The 14,537-nt window shown below is 30.5% G+C and overlaps 1 protein-coding gene across 2 annotated transcripts in view; it reads left to right on the top strand.

Moving 5' to 3' along the window:
• LOC111631343 (vacuolar protein sorting-associated protein 13B-like) overlaps positions 1-14,537 on the top strand; it is a 132,076-nt gene that overhangs the window by 81,165 nt on the left and 36,374 nt on the right. For both annotated transcript variants that reach the window (XM_023375568.1, XM_023375569.1), the window contains exons 30-37: positions 2,637-2,738; positions 2,818-2,907; positions 2,986-3,063; positions 11,259-11,411; positions 11,495-11,761; positions 13,530-13,616; positions 13,694-13,868; positions 13,957-14,110. In XM_023375568.1, the coding sequence (XP_023231336.1) occupies positions 2,637-2,738; positions 2,818-2,907; positions 2,986-3,063; positions 11,259-11,411; positions 11,495-11,761; positions 13,530-13,616; positions 13,694-13,868; positions 13,957-14,110 (1,106 nt within the window). The remainder of the gene's footprint in view (positions 1-2,636; positions 2,739-2,817; positions 2,908-2,985; positions 3,064-11,258; positions 11,412-11,494; positions 11,762-13,529; positions 13,617-13,693; positions 13,869-13,956; positions 14,111-14,537) is intronic.

Here is a 14,537-nt window from a genome sequence, read left to right as displayed (position 1 = left end):
CTATACAATCCTTAGAGTCTTTATTCCCTTCTTCTATGGTTGCTTATATCAAGCAAAAGACCTTTTCTCTCTTTTTCCATATTTATAGGTATTTTCAGCCACTTCTAGATTTTGAAACTTTCTGTTATCCCACTTTGGGGTTATACTGATAGAGAACACCAATTCAAACATATCTTTGTCCATGAGGTGCTTGCTGACTCAGATGTGATGCATTGATTGCTCTGTCCAGTCTGAGACAAAGGACATCATTAACTGCTGACTGCTAACAGAGAGGAGAGTAGAGGACCATGGCTTTCTGACAATGACAAAGTATATTTTTCATGTCATACTGAAAGTAGATCTTCAGTTTTGTCTATATGTCATGCCACTGGCTGCCAGAAATTTTAATAAATACAGCTTTGGACTGTATTTATTGAATTTAGAAATGTCTGGTTCATTTTTTTTTCTTTTTCTTTGAAACTTTTTTAGTTATAAAATTAAATTCTGGAAGAACAGACTGGCCCAGAATAGAATCTGAACTCCCTTTGTCTAGTCTAGGTCAGTGTTTTTCAACCTGTGGGTCGCGACTCCCAGGGGGGTCACAAAGCCTTACACGGGGAGTCATGGGTAAAAGAAAAAAACAAGTGTTTGTAGGTCCTATACTACAATAAAAAAAAAAACTACAATCTCAGTGAGAAGGCTGTGCCTGTTTATTTTACAGTACAATTGGCTTTTTGATCAATATTTTAGGTTTCAACAGAAAGAAACTTAATTAAATATGTAGTTTTTAAAATCACTGACATAGTTTTAATATGGCCCTAGGGGGTCACCAGAATTTTTTAACTTGTAAAGGGGTCGCTTATTCAAGAAGGTTGAAAAACACTGGTTTAGGTCAATAGTTCAAGTACTTAGCCAGAAAAATAATCCAGCAGTTTAAGCTTAAATTTGGCTAACAGTTTTGGCTTGTATTATGTTGTATATGTACATTCTTGAGATTTCTTAGGGAGATACTTATGTGAAGTGTTATAACCATCATGTATTGTTGCTAGATTTACATTATCTAACCATAAGAAAATTTACAGTTCTTGGGTATTGCTGGATATTTTGGCTAGTATTTTTATATTATGAATTGAACTTGAATCATTTTCCTTTTGAACTAATTATATTAATAATGTGGGTGAAAATGGTAAAATATTAATAAGAACAAATTTTATAATAGTATTTCTTGTTTATATTTCTACAGCCAAAATACTTCTGAAATGCTTCTGATTTTTATATTTACTTTTAAAGTACTGAAAAAATTGAACAGTAGGTAAATGACACTGATAAAAGATGAAAGAAAATACAGTCGACCCCCCTATAAGATATAGATACATTCCATTCTTTAGGAATCCGATTTCTTACGAGTCGTTCCAATCACAGCCCGACACGTGTCAAGTTTACGGACTATGGCTGATTGAAAGGTTTTCTTCCATAAAATTAATCGATTCTAGACTAATCCGACTCAACATTTCCAAAATACGTATATATTTTTTGGGAATAATCCGTATAAACTACGCTATAAACAAAAAATTGTAGGATTACTTACCGAGTGTCACCATTCGACATTGCCATTGCTCAACATTGTTTTCGTCGCGGAACAGCTCAGCAAAGAGCGGCCGATTTCTAACAACTTATTTTTCTGTGAAAACTTCGTAGAACTTCGGAGACATCATTAATATAAATAATTTTAATCGCCGTTGAATAAGAAATGTTTCTTTCACAAGAAATGTATAAAATTACAGTACTGTATTAGACTTACGGTACCTAATTTACATACTGACAGACGATAGTTAGCGTAAAAATCTCCGTAGCGTGGCGCCACGCTAGACGGCGGAAATTATATATTTAATTATAACAAAGTTACAATAAGTTAATATATAATTATATATACAGTACCTAATTTATATATAATTAATATATAATTATATGTACAGTACCTAATTTATATATAATTTATATAATACTGTCCAGACGATAGAAATCTCTCCGTAGCGTGGTGCTACGGACGGCGGGAAAGTAGTTCGGCTGCCCAATGACGTTTGAGGTAATTATAGGGGGCTTTTACTGTTTTTTACGGATACCGGTCACAATTTTTTCGTAGTTTTATAGGAATCGTAATTATAGGGACCGTAATTATAGGGGGGTCACTGTACTTATATTGATGTTTAATATAGGAACTCTCCTTCTTACAAACAGGTTAGGTTCCTGAGGTTTTGTTGTATGTCAAAAACTAACCTAGAAAGTACATTTGTACACAGAATAACTTATTGTCAGTGTTTGATTCTTCAACATACTTAATAGAATACTTTGCTTGTTTATCCTCTCACTATTGCTTAGTACTAGTTTTATTCCCCCTAACACATTTATTTTTGCATTTGTTAATTTTGTAATGCCCAGTTTAGTTTCCATGATAATAGTGATATTTTTTGTATTTATCTTCACTTTTACATTTTGGATTCATTTTTACATTAAAATACATTAAAATTTAATCTATCTATAAAATAAAATTCTTCTACATAATTTAAAAATTCTCAAGTAAATATTTAATATTTAATTCTTGACATTTCAATATCAAATGTAATGCTTGTATTAATTTCATATGATTTTTTTCAAAGCCTCCTATATACGAGATCAAAGTTACCATTCATCCATGCTTCATTCAAATAAGTCAGTCGATCATTCATACGTTAAATATCGGCATTGATAGTTGGTTGCAGGTAAGTTAATTTCGTTTAGAAATTATTTTCAATGTTCTTGTTTAATTTTGCCAAATCTTAAATCAGTTTTTTCTTCTAGGTTCTAAATAAATCATCAGAAATTAAACAAATATTACCAAATTATTACATTATCTGTAATAATACTCAACAAACAATTTATGTTGGACAAGTAATTATAAATTTTTAAAAATAAATTCTATTAAAAATGATATTTTAACACTTAAAAACAATATTTTGTTTTTGCTAGATTGATACTGATGAAGCCATTATGTTACCTAGTCAGAAAATGCATGCTTACAGTTGGAAATCACACAACAATAAAAAGGTCTGGTTACATAAAAATTCAATACTTTAAATTATTTTATTAATTGTTTGATTGATTAATGCAACACACCAGCACATTGTAGGCTGTATTGTGTTCAGCACATTCCTTAGTCAGCACTTTTCACTTAATATGTGAGGTGATTTGTGAATTTTATTTTGTTTTGTTTCACTAGATGGCAGAACAACTTTTCTGTTAATTTTTAATCATTAAGGTGGGTTCACACTGTTAACCAAGCCAATTCTACATCATGTTTTCATAATAACCATTGTCGATCATCCACCAATTCAAAAAATTAAATAACTGTTGGCAAATCGATTCAGTATGAACCACTTGAATGTTTTTTGGATAGCAGTCGCATATCAGCTTCCTCAAAGTGGTCAGTTTGTGATGTAAAGAAAAAGTAGTCATGACTTTCTCTCGAGAATAAAGATGGGTGATGTCATTTGTCAAGATGTACTATTGATTTTAATGGCTGAATGGTAAACAACCAGTATAATCTGTCTATGGAAAGAATCATGCTTGACAGCAACATCACGCATGATGTCACTTCAGTTAAACCATTCAGCACATTCCTTAGTCAGCACTTTTCACTTAATATGTGAGGTGATTTGTGAATTTTATTTTGTTTTGTTTCACTAGATGGCAGAACAACTTTTCTGTTAATTTTTAATCATTAAGGTGGGTTCACACTGTTAACCAAGCCAATTCTACATCATGTTTTCATAATAACCATTGTCGATCATCCACCAATTCAAAAAATTAAATAACTGTTGGCAAATCGATTCAGTATGAACCACTTGAATGTTTTTTGGATAGCAGTCGCATATCAGCTTCCTCAAAGTGGTCAGTTTGTGATGTAAAGAAAAAGTAGTCATGACTTTCTCTCGAGAATAAAGATGGGTGATGTCATTTGTCAAGATGTACTATTGATTTTAATGGCTGAATGGTAAACAACCAGTATAATCTGTCTATGGAAAGAATCATGCTTGACAGCAACATCACGCATGATGTCACTTCAGTTAAACCATTCAGCACATTCCTTAGTCAGCACTTTTCACTTAATATGTGAGGTGATTTGTGAATTTTATTTTGTTTTGTTTCACTAGATGGCAGAACAACTTTTCTGTTAATTTTTTATAGCATTTGTTAACTGTAAAGAATCATAGAATCGTGAAGTTTCATAATACTGTTTATAATGACTGTAATATGTTTAACAAATGAGAAAGAAACTGGAAGTAACTTGCCACAACTAAGTGATCAGTAACTGATGTTCATTGGTTAATACTCAAGTTGATTCTTTTCATAGACAGATTATAACTGCCAATTGCTAGTGCAAGTACTTTTGGCCAAAGATGTTTGAGTTGTCAGTCATATCAGTTAGTTTAGTTGGTTAAAGTGTGAACCTACTTTTACATATTGTAAGTCTGGCTTGCATTGGGATTGACTGAGTGAAGGATAGATATAATGGTCTTATATTATTATATATATATTACTATATTAATATTAATATAGTTTTGAACATTTTTATATCTCATAATAATTAGAATGGCCGGAAGAGGGGTTATTTGCGCTATGTATGGCTGCTTTAACTATAAGATACAAAGTGATCGCAAGTCGTTTTACAGATTCCCTAAAAACAAACAAGTGTACTGTAAGTAAATTCATAAGCAATTAGATTGTTTTCATTTATATCAACATTCCTCATTTAAAATATTGTTATCATTCAACGTATGTGTTTATATTGATTTTCAGATGCACTCAGTGGGTTGTTAAAAGCAGAAGGTCCGACTTAGACAATATTTTAAGAACAAAAGGGCCAGAATATNATTGAATCACACAGCACACTTGCGAAAAAAATAGCAGAATGTCTAGCGCACATACACAAGACACCTAGTGATTTCATGATGTCACATGGCAAGTCCAGGCAGAAAAATAAGAAGTGACATCAAGAACCGAACGCAGTTTCCATGCAATGCAGCCCAATGTTTCCAGATTGGGAATTTTTTTTATCAACCAACAGAAAATTTGGAGAATTTTTTGGGTCTTTTTTCAGTAGACTAAAACAAAAATTTTGACATAACAAAACATGTGAAATACTGTTTAAACATTGTGTACAAATGTGTTATTTGGAATTATTCATTAAATTATTCAAGAATGATTCTTATTAGGAGACAAGGAGAGGGCCTTTGATTCAAACGAAACTTGGTGAGTATGTAGCTCTAAACACGAACAGGTCTTTGTCCAAATAATAGGTCACACTTCTGAAGCATTTTGATAAAACTTATTTCTCCACATTTATTTTCACATATTTTCTCTTGTAATTACATACTATGTCCTCATAAGTGAATAAACTTCAGATGTTACTGAAGTTTATTCACTTATGAGACAAAAAGATAAGTGATATGAAAATAGGGTAACAAAGTTGCAGTATTTTATTTTTTTTAGTCGTTAATATTTCACTTTGTTCATATTTTATGGGCTTCTTAAACTATGGGTTGCACCCCAAATGCGGTTGCATAATTGAATGTATTGAAAATAGGAAATTGCAAAAAATTTGACAACAGTAAAATTTTCTACTAACTATTTACACAAAGTGACATTTTCAGCATTTACAATTTTAAAATGAAGCATTTGGTCAACTCAGAAACATGACAATATACCCTTTGTCACTTATTTTCAGGAAAAGCATCACATGAAATGTTCAAGATCTGGTAGTACCCATAGCATTGTATGGCTGCATAATCATTTGCAGTTTGTCATTAGTTAAGGGACCTCATTATCATTATCATCATCATTATCACTGTATTTAAAATATTCCAATTCAGATCAAATAATACAAAAACTTTATCCAAACATTGTTAAATATATTTTTATAGGAGAATAGTGTCACACAGTTATCATCACCCTTATTATTTTATGATATAAAAGGTGATCCTGCAATAAGTGGGAAAAGGTTTCCACTTGTTGCAGGATCAGCTTCTATATCATTCTACTCTTTCATACTAATTAAATTTGTTCTGTGCTAATTTCTCCATTTTTTCGTACTTCACTAATTAACTCTAACAATTTTGTATATATATACTATTATTTATTTTTTTTCTCAATTATTTCAGTAGAACGTCTGTTAAATTTTTTCATTTTAATATTTTTATAGCAAATTCATGTCTGTTTGGAGTATTAATCCATCTTTATCTCATTTTCCTTTTCTTTTATTTCTTTTTATCTTTACATTCAAGATAGCTTTTGTAAATTTATCACTATTCTTTCTATTTATATATCTAAACTTTTCTTATAATTTTATTGGATATTTTCTCCTTTAACTACTTATTATACCAGTTCTGTTTTTTTTTTATTTTTAACTCTTTCTTGCCCTATGAGTATAATATTCTTGCATTTGACATATTTGTTAAATATTAAGAAATGTGTAAATGACTCATGTTTATGGAGTTTTTATAATTTCTGAAAAATAATTTCCTGTTTTAGTTTTTTAAAAATGCATTAAATGACAGTTAAATTTGTTGGAAAAAATTTCAAATATAAGTAACCCCTGTATAACACAGGAATTACATTCCAGAAAGTTGCAGTGTTATGCGAATCCATGTTATATGAAACAAAGAACTAGTGCGAAAAGAGGGGTTAGGTTTCAAAAATTAATAAACATGTTGTTAAACATTTATTATTCATTTTTTTCATAGGTAAAATACTTATTTAGTATTTAAGTAAATATTTTACCAGAGGATTATTCATTTCATATGATGATCTAGCATGAGCATCATCAACTGGTAACAGTTTGTGGGTGTGTTTGTTAATAGCAGTTGCTCTGCAATGGGAGTGCACTGCTGTTTGTAGGCATTTAGGAATGACAGTAAAAGAAAGATGGCAGTGTCTACACTATCGATAGTATCGTGTGGAGGAATCTATAATTCTAAAATGAGCTTTTAGAGGCAAAAGAAGGGTTCNGTTACAATTACGAAAAACAAAGTGCCAAATCAATTAATTAAGGTAAAATATTAATTTATTATCTAATTTATTATGTCTTAGTTTATGTTGGTTATTTTTTTTATATGGAAATTCATTTGTTTATTTTAAAATATATGAGGGGCAACCAGGAAAAAAGTTTTCTTAATTAATGTATGGAAGACAAAGTTCCACCATTGTACACTGATAAGGTGATTTTAAAGTGACAACAATACTTTATTTTTTTCACATAGTTCCCATTATGGTTTGGACATTTGTCACTGTGAGAGATAAGTTTTCCATCCCTAATGCGTAGAAGTCCCGGCTCTACTGTTGTAGCCACATTATTGTAGTACCTTTGTTGTATGTATCGTTATATGTAAAGCAATGGTTGAACATGTGCTCCTTTAAGGCAGGGAACAGATGAAAATTGCTAGGTGCCAGTAGGGTGGATGTTCCAAAATGTAACAGGAGTTGTCGTTGCTAATACTTTCCCTGTCATCTCTAAATGTGTGACTTGCTTATATTTATTAAAATGGTGATAAAAATATAATGCTAACGATAAAAACCTTAGTCCACTTATTTTGATATTCAGCATAAAACTGAATCACACAGCACACTTGCGAAAAAAATAGCAGAATGTCTAGCGCACATACACAAGACACCTAGTGATTTCATGATGTCACAGCAAAAAACCGCATCTAAAATAGTATAATAGAAGCTAAGTTCTTCACAGTAAGCTTTAATCCTGTCCATCTCCACACCAGTGGGGGGAATTTCGACACGTATATTATATAAAAACACATGTGTATTCGAATGCAACGTTGTGTCAAAGTTTCAAAGGAATCGGGAGAAACAAATGAACATTATATTTTTATTTATATAGACAGATAGAAGATGATCTGCTTTAGTTCATCCTCACAGAAACGCATAATGCCTCACAGAAAAGCAAACTTAGGTCGTCGTACACGCAGAGTTAGCACCATCTGTTGGACATAAAAGCCTTAATCATAGATGATATCTTTTAATTTATATGAATGTTTAACGGAATAATATACAGCCTATGTCCATCCTGAAGTTCCATTCTAAATATTGGTGAAAGAATTTTTGAAATCGGAAGAGTAGTTTCGGAGAGTACCCCTACATCGAAACTTACAAACTTTACCTCTTTATAATATCAGTATAGATAATATCAATAATTTAAATATCAGTATATTTTAAATTAGATTAAAGTTAACATACAAATCATATTTTTAATTATAATTTTTAAACACAGTCAAAAAACAAAAGATAAAAACAGCTCAGATAAATTATGAAATATTTATCATTATCTCTTATTTAATATCCTTCTGGATGTACAAGTGGCAGGAGGGAGAACAAATTGTGAGAGATTAATCTTTGTCAATTTGTATTTTTCAATTTATAAATTTTCTCCGTATCTTTTGATTTTCTGTCACATTAACTATAGATTCTAAGTTTATTCCTTTTTTTTTTGTGTAGTGTATTTTCATTTTATTAATCCATCTTTATCTCATTTTCCTTTTCTTTTATTTCTTTTTATCTTTACATTCAAGATAGCTTTTGTAAATTTATCACTATTCTTTCTATTTATATATCTAAACTTTTCTTATAATTTTATTGGATATTTTCTCCTTTAACTACTTATTATACCAGTTCTGTTTTTTTTTTATTTTTAACTCTTTCTTGCCCTATGAGTATAATATTCTTGCATTTGACATATTTGTTAAATATTAAGAAATGTGTAAATGACTCATGTTTATGGAGTTTTTATAATTTCTGAAAAATAATTTCCTGTTTTAGTTTTTTAAAAATGCATTAAATGACAGTTAAATTTGTTGGAAAAAATTTCAAATATAAGTAACCCCTGTATAACACAGGAATTACATTCCAGAAAGTTGCAGTGTTATGCGAATCCATGTTATATGAAACAAAGAACTAGTGCGAAAAGAGGGGTTAGGTTTCAAAAATTAATAAACATGTTGTTAAACATTTATTATTCATTTTTTTCATAGGTAAAATACTTATTTAGTATTTAAGTAAATATTTTACCAGAGGATTATTCATTTCATATGATGATCTAGCATGAGCATCATCAACTGGTAACAGTTTGTGGGTGTGTTTGTTAATAGCAGTTGCTCTGCAATGGGAGTGCACTGCTGTTTGTAGGCATTTAGGAATGACAGTAAAAGAAAGATGGCAGTGTCTACACTATCGATAGTATCGTGTGGAGGAATCTATAATTCTAAAATGAGCTTTTAGAGGCAAAAGAAGGGTCCCAATTGTAAAATTTAACCATTAAATGGATTATTTGTTGAAAGAGCATTCAAAGTAGCCACGAAAAAAATTAGAATGCTCGCATGGAGTTACGCAGAGGTATAAAAGAATGCACCCTTTATTACATTTTATGTTGTATGAGGGTTTTACCCAATTCCTGAACCGTGTTAGAGTGAACCCGTGCTATAAAAGCATCATGTTATATGGGGGATGTTCCCAATTCTCGAACCATGTTAGAGTGAATCCGTGCTATAGAAGTGCTGTATTATACGGGGAGTTACCTGTAATAATAAAATTTGGAATATTTAAAAGAGTGCATTAAAATTAAATAATTTTTAATATTCTAATTGTTTTATGTAAAATTTTATTCTTAACTTAAAGCTAAAAATATTTGTTAAAATGACAATGTCTAAGCAAACCAACAGGATAAATTATTTTAAGATCAAATATCAGCTTCCAATCCATTATTAAAGAAAACAGTTCTAAACAGCCTTCTAGAGGGGTTTTGCTGTATAGTGCCAAAATTGCCACTTGCTGATATTTATTAAAATGGTGATAAAAATATAATGCTAACGATAAAAACCTTAGTCCACTTATTTTGATATTCAGCATAAAATTGAATCACACAGCACACTTGCGAAAAAAATAGCAGAATGTCTAGCGCACATACACAAGACACCTAGTGATTTCATGATGTCACATGGCAAGTCCAGGCAGAAAAATAAGAAGTGACATCAAGAACCGAACGCAGTTTCCATGCAATGCAACCCAATGTTTCCAGATTGGGAATTTTTTTTATCAACCAACAGAAAATTTGGAGAATTTTTTGGGTCTTTTTTCAGTAGACTAAAACAAAAATTTTGACATAACAAAACATGTGAAATACTGTTTAAACATTGTGTACAAATGTGTTATTTGGAATTATTCATTAAATTATTCAAGAATGATTCTTATTAGGAGACAAGGAGAGGGCCTTTGATTCAAACGAAACTTGGTGAGTATGTAGCTCTAAACACGAACAGGTCTTTGTCCAAATAATAGGTCACACTTCTGAAGCATTTTGATAAAACTTATTTCTCCACATTTATTTTCACATATTTTCTCTTGTAATTACATACTATGTCCTCATAAGTGAATAAACTTCAGATGTTACTGAAGTTTATTCACTTATGAGACAAAAAGATAAGTGATATGAAAATAGGGTAACAAAGTTGCAGTATTTTATTTTTTTTAGTCGTTAATATTTCACTTTGTTCATATTTTATGGGCTTCTTAAACTATGGGTTGCACCCCAAATGCGGTTGCATAATTGAATGTATTGAAAATAGGAAATTGCAAAAAATTTGACAACAGTAAAATTTTCTACTAACTATTTACACAAAGTGACATTTTCAGCATTTACAATTTTAAAATGAAGCATTTGGTCAACTCAGAAACATGACAATATACCCTTTGTCACTTCTTTTCAGGAAAAGCATCACATGAAATGTTCAAGATCTGGTAGTACCCATAGCATTGTATGGCTGCATAATCATTTGCAGTTTGTCATTAGTTAAGGGACCTCATTATCATTATCATCATCATTATCACTGTATTTAAAATATTCCAATTCAGATCAAATAATACAAAAACTTTATCCAAACATTGTTAAATATATTTTTATAGGAGAATAGTGTCACACAGTTATCATCACCCTTATTATTTTATGATATAAAAGGTGATCCTGCAATAAGTGGGAAAAGGTTTCCACTTGTTGCAGGATCAGCTTCTATATCATTCTACTCTTTCATACTAATTAAATTTGTTCTGTGCTAATTTCTCCATTTTTTCGTACTTCACTAATTAACTCTAACAATTTTGTATATATATACTATTATTTATTTTTTTTCTCAATTATTTCAGTAGAACGTCTGTTAAATTTTTTCATTTTAATATTTTTATAGCAAATTCATGTCTGTTTGGAGAACATGAAATGGAAATGGTGTGAAGCATTTAGTATAGATTCAAGCATGACTTTGATTCAGACAGTGAAAAATAAAGAATATTCAATTACATTGATTATCAAAATAGTTTCTTTATCTAATGTGCAGAAACAGGTAACTTATTTTTAATTAAAAAATTTATTAATAAGCATCTTTTAACATTAATGACATTTTCATAATTGTTTAATTGCTTTCAGATAATTATCAATGGACAGTTAATGATTTCAAATAAACTAAACCAAAATTTAGAAGTTCAGTTACAGACTATCAATCCTTTTCTTCCTGTCAGAGATTGGACGGGACATAAATTAACATTGGGTTTAAATAAGCAGAGTATTCTGCCATCATTTATCTTCAGTAAAAATCAGATTGGGGCATTTCGAGTGAGACTGATGGGGCTTGACACTCCCTGGTCCGAAAGCGTTACAATTACGAAAAACAAAGTGCCAAATCAATTAATTAAGGTAAAATATTAATTTATTATCTAATTTATTATGTCTTAGTTTATGTTGGTTATTTTTTTTATATGGAAATTCATTTGTTTATTTTAAAATATATGAGGGGCAACCAGGAAAAAAGTTTTCTTAATTAATGTATGGAAGACAAAGTTCCACCATTGTACACTGATAAGGTGATTTTAAAGTGACAACAATACTTTATTTTTTTCACATAGTTCCCATTATGGTTTGGACATTTGTCACTGTGAGAGATAAGTTTTCCATCCCTAATGCGTAGAAGTCCCGGCTCTACTGTTGTAGCCACATTATTGTAGTACCTTTGTCGTATGTATCGTTATATGTAAAGCAATGGTTGAACATGTGCTCCTTTAAGGCAGGGAACAGATGAAAATTGCTAGGTGCCAGTAGGGTGGATGTTCCAAAATGTAACAGGAGTTGTCGTTGCTAATACTTTCCCTGTCATCTCTAAATGTGTGACCCCATTTCTATACTTGTTGTTTCGACATCACATTACCTCCATATACTGTACTGTCCAAGATGTTGATAGAATGTGACTGCTGATTGTCCTTGTGCCTGAAGAAAGCATATGACTCCAAAAAGTTTGACTTGGAATCACTTTTCGAAGCAGCCACCATTTTGAGCTGCCACTACACATCTGGTTTGATAACTGAAACATCATGTTACCCATTGTTTCATTTAACTACTGCATATCTTGGGAACAACAGATATCAATAATCTTTAGAACAATATATTCAGTATATTTTTTTCAAGCAGGGAAATTTTATCTGATTGTGTCTCTATATTATATATATATATTTAAAATATATATTTTTAAATATTGACAATTAAGATTCCTGTATGGATTGGATCCCAAGATCAGAAAAATACTAAATAAGGGTAAAATTATTTTCATAATTTGTCCATTTTACACCTTGGAATTAAATTATGCAATTAGATTATGCAATCTGAGGAGGGCTTCAGCAGAGTGAACCTTTATTTTGTAATTAAAACTCCAGGACGACAATTAGTCCTTCGCAGACTATATTAGCCAATCTCTAGGTATGAAAGGAGGACAAAAAGGGCTTACATAAATTATGCTTACAAAATAAATAAATCTCTCTACACATTTAAACTATCATGTATATTCTAGTGTGTCATCATCTACTAAAATACAACTGACAGATATATAAAACAATGTTACTTTAGTTATGCCAAATTTTAAAATTAGAGTAGACACACTATTATTCGAGGTGAATACGGAAAATGCTATCCCAGTTATTAAAAGTTCTGGTTAATCCAATACCATTTAAACTCTTTATCTAGTAAATGGAACAGATAACATAAACATTTATTTATATATTACACAGAAAATTTTATTTAAAGGGTTAATGTAGTAATTTTTGTTTAATAGAAATTAAACTATTTTGCATTTTGACATAATCACGATATACAAAAATATGGCATATGACCACACATCTCACTGCATTCTTTTCATATCACAGGAACAAAAAAATAATGAAGTTTGCCTTTTTTTTATAGACTTTTCTGCTCCTAAAAAGATGAATAAAATTGTTTTTTGAAGTCCTTCTAGCATCAGAAATTCAAAAAAATGATAAAGAATAAGAATATAGAATGAAAAATTTTGTGTATTGCTATTTTAAATTATCTGAAATAGCTTTAATCATCCATAATTTGATTTTTATTATAGACATGTCATTTTATCAGAATTAAAAAAAAATTTATTAATAAAATTATTGTTTTTTTTTTAATTAAGCTACCAATGAAAGATAGTTCTCATTACTTATCTTTCTGGTGTCACATATTAGATCAGCAAATAACACAGAAAATCAGTAGCACACTGGTAAGTGCTTGACTATCTTCAATATTATTTTCTACTACAAAAAATTTATTAAGTAATCTTACTAATTCTTTATTTAGATTTTATTTTCTCCAGTATTTATGGTTCGCAATCATTTACCACATCCATTATTAGCACATCTGGATAATCATATCTCACACTGTGTTGAAATTTCTGGTCAAGGTGAAGAACATCAACTCCTTACCATAGGCGATGCAAATCTTTGTTACTCTCTGAGTTTTCAGATGGCACCTGGTCAGTCTTTAAAATATTTTATTTTCTAATAACAGTTCTTAATGTATAAAAAATAAATATGTATGGCATTATAATATTTTAATTAAAGGTATGAAAATGTCTGCTCCGGCAATTTCACTTTCCTCTTCTCTAATCGATGAAATTAAAGAAACATCATCTGATATTGACTATTCACTTCTGTATAATCATACTACGTCTATTCAATCATTATGCTGGCCCTATGATAATGCTGAAATTACCAGGTAATGTGTTAAAATATTTTATATGATATTGAATTCCAAGAATGTAAGTTATTGAAAATTATATTGAATGATACAAATCTTATGACAAGTTTCTTTAGAATGTATGCAGGGTGTTCCATAAGTCTGGAGTAATTGGAGTTAAGATGATCTTTGTTTACTCTTTTACAGGCAAAGCATGGCACTGAGGAGATAAGAATCCAATTAATTTGGTGGTGGGGACCCACAATGTGTGAGAAGTCATCAAAGAATTTAACAAGATGCATCCAGATTGCTGCATGTGAGTAGCGGAAAGTCTGGATCAACCTATTAAACTCTTTGCCAACTTTACACTGACTGTGACTTCCCAACACCAAAATAACTTGAATTTGTTTCTTTTTACTTAGTACCATGCTTCACCTGTAAGAGAATAAAGATCAGCATATATCTT

The sequence above is a fragment of the Centruroides sculpturatus genome, unplaced genomic scaffold, assembly GCF_000671375.1.
Source record: "Centruroides sculpturatus isolate CEXI.00-Female unplaced genomic scaffold, Cexi_2.0 scaffold392, whole genome shotgun sequence".
Classification (NCBI taxonomy): domain Eukaryota; kingdom Metazoa; phylum Arthropoda; class Arachnida; order Scorpiones; family Buthidae; genus Centruroides; species Centruroides sculpturatus.
Note: the sequence above shows the minus strand (reverse complement) of the source record. Positions and strands in the feature narration are given on the sequence as shown.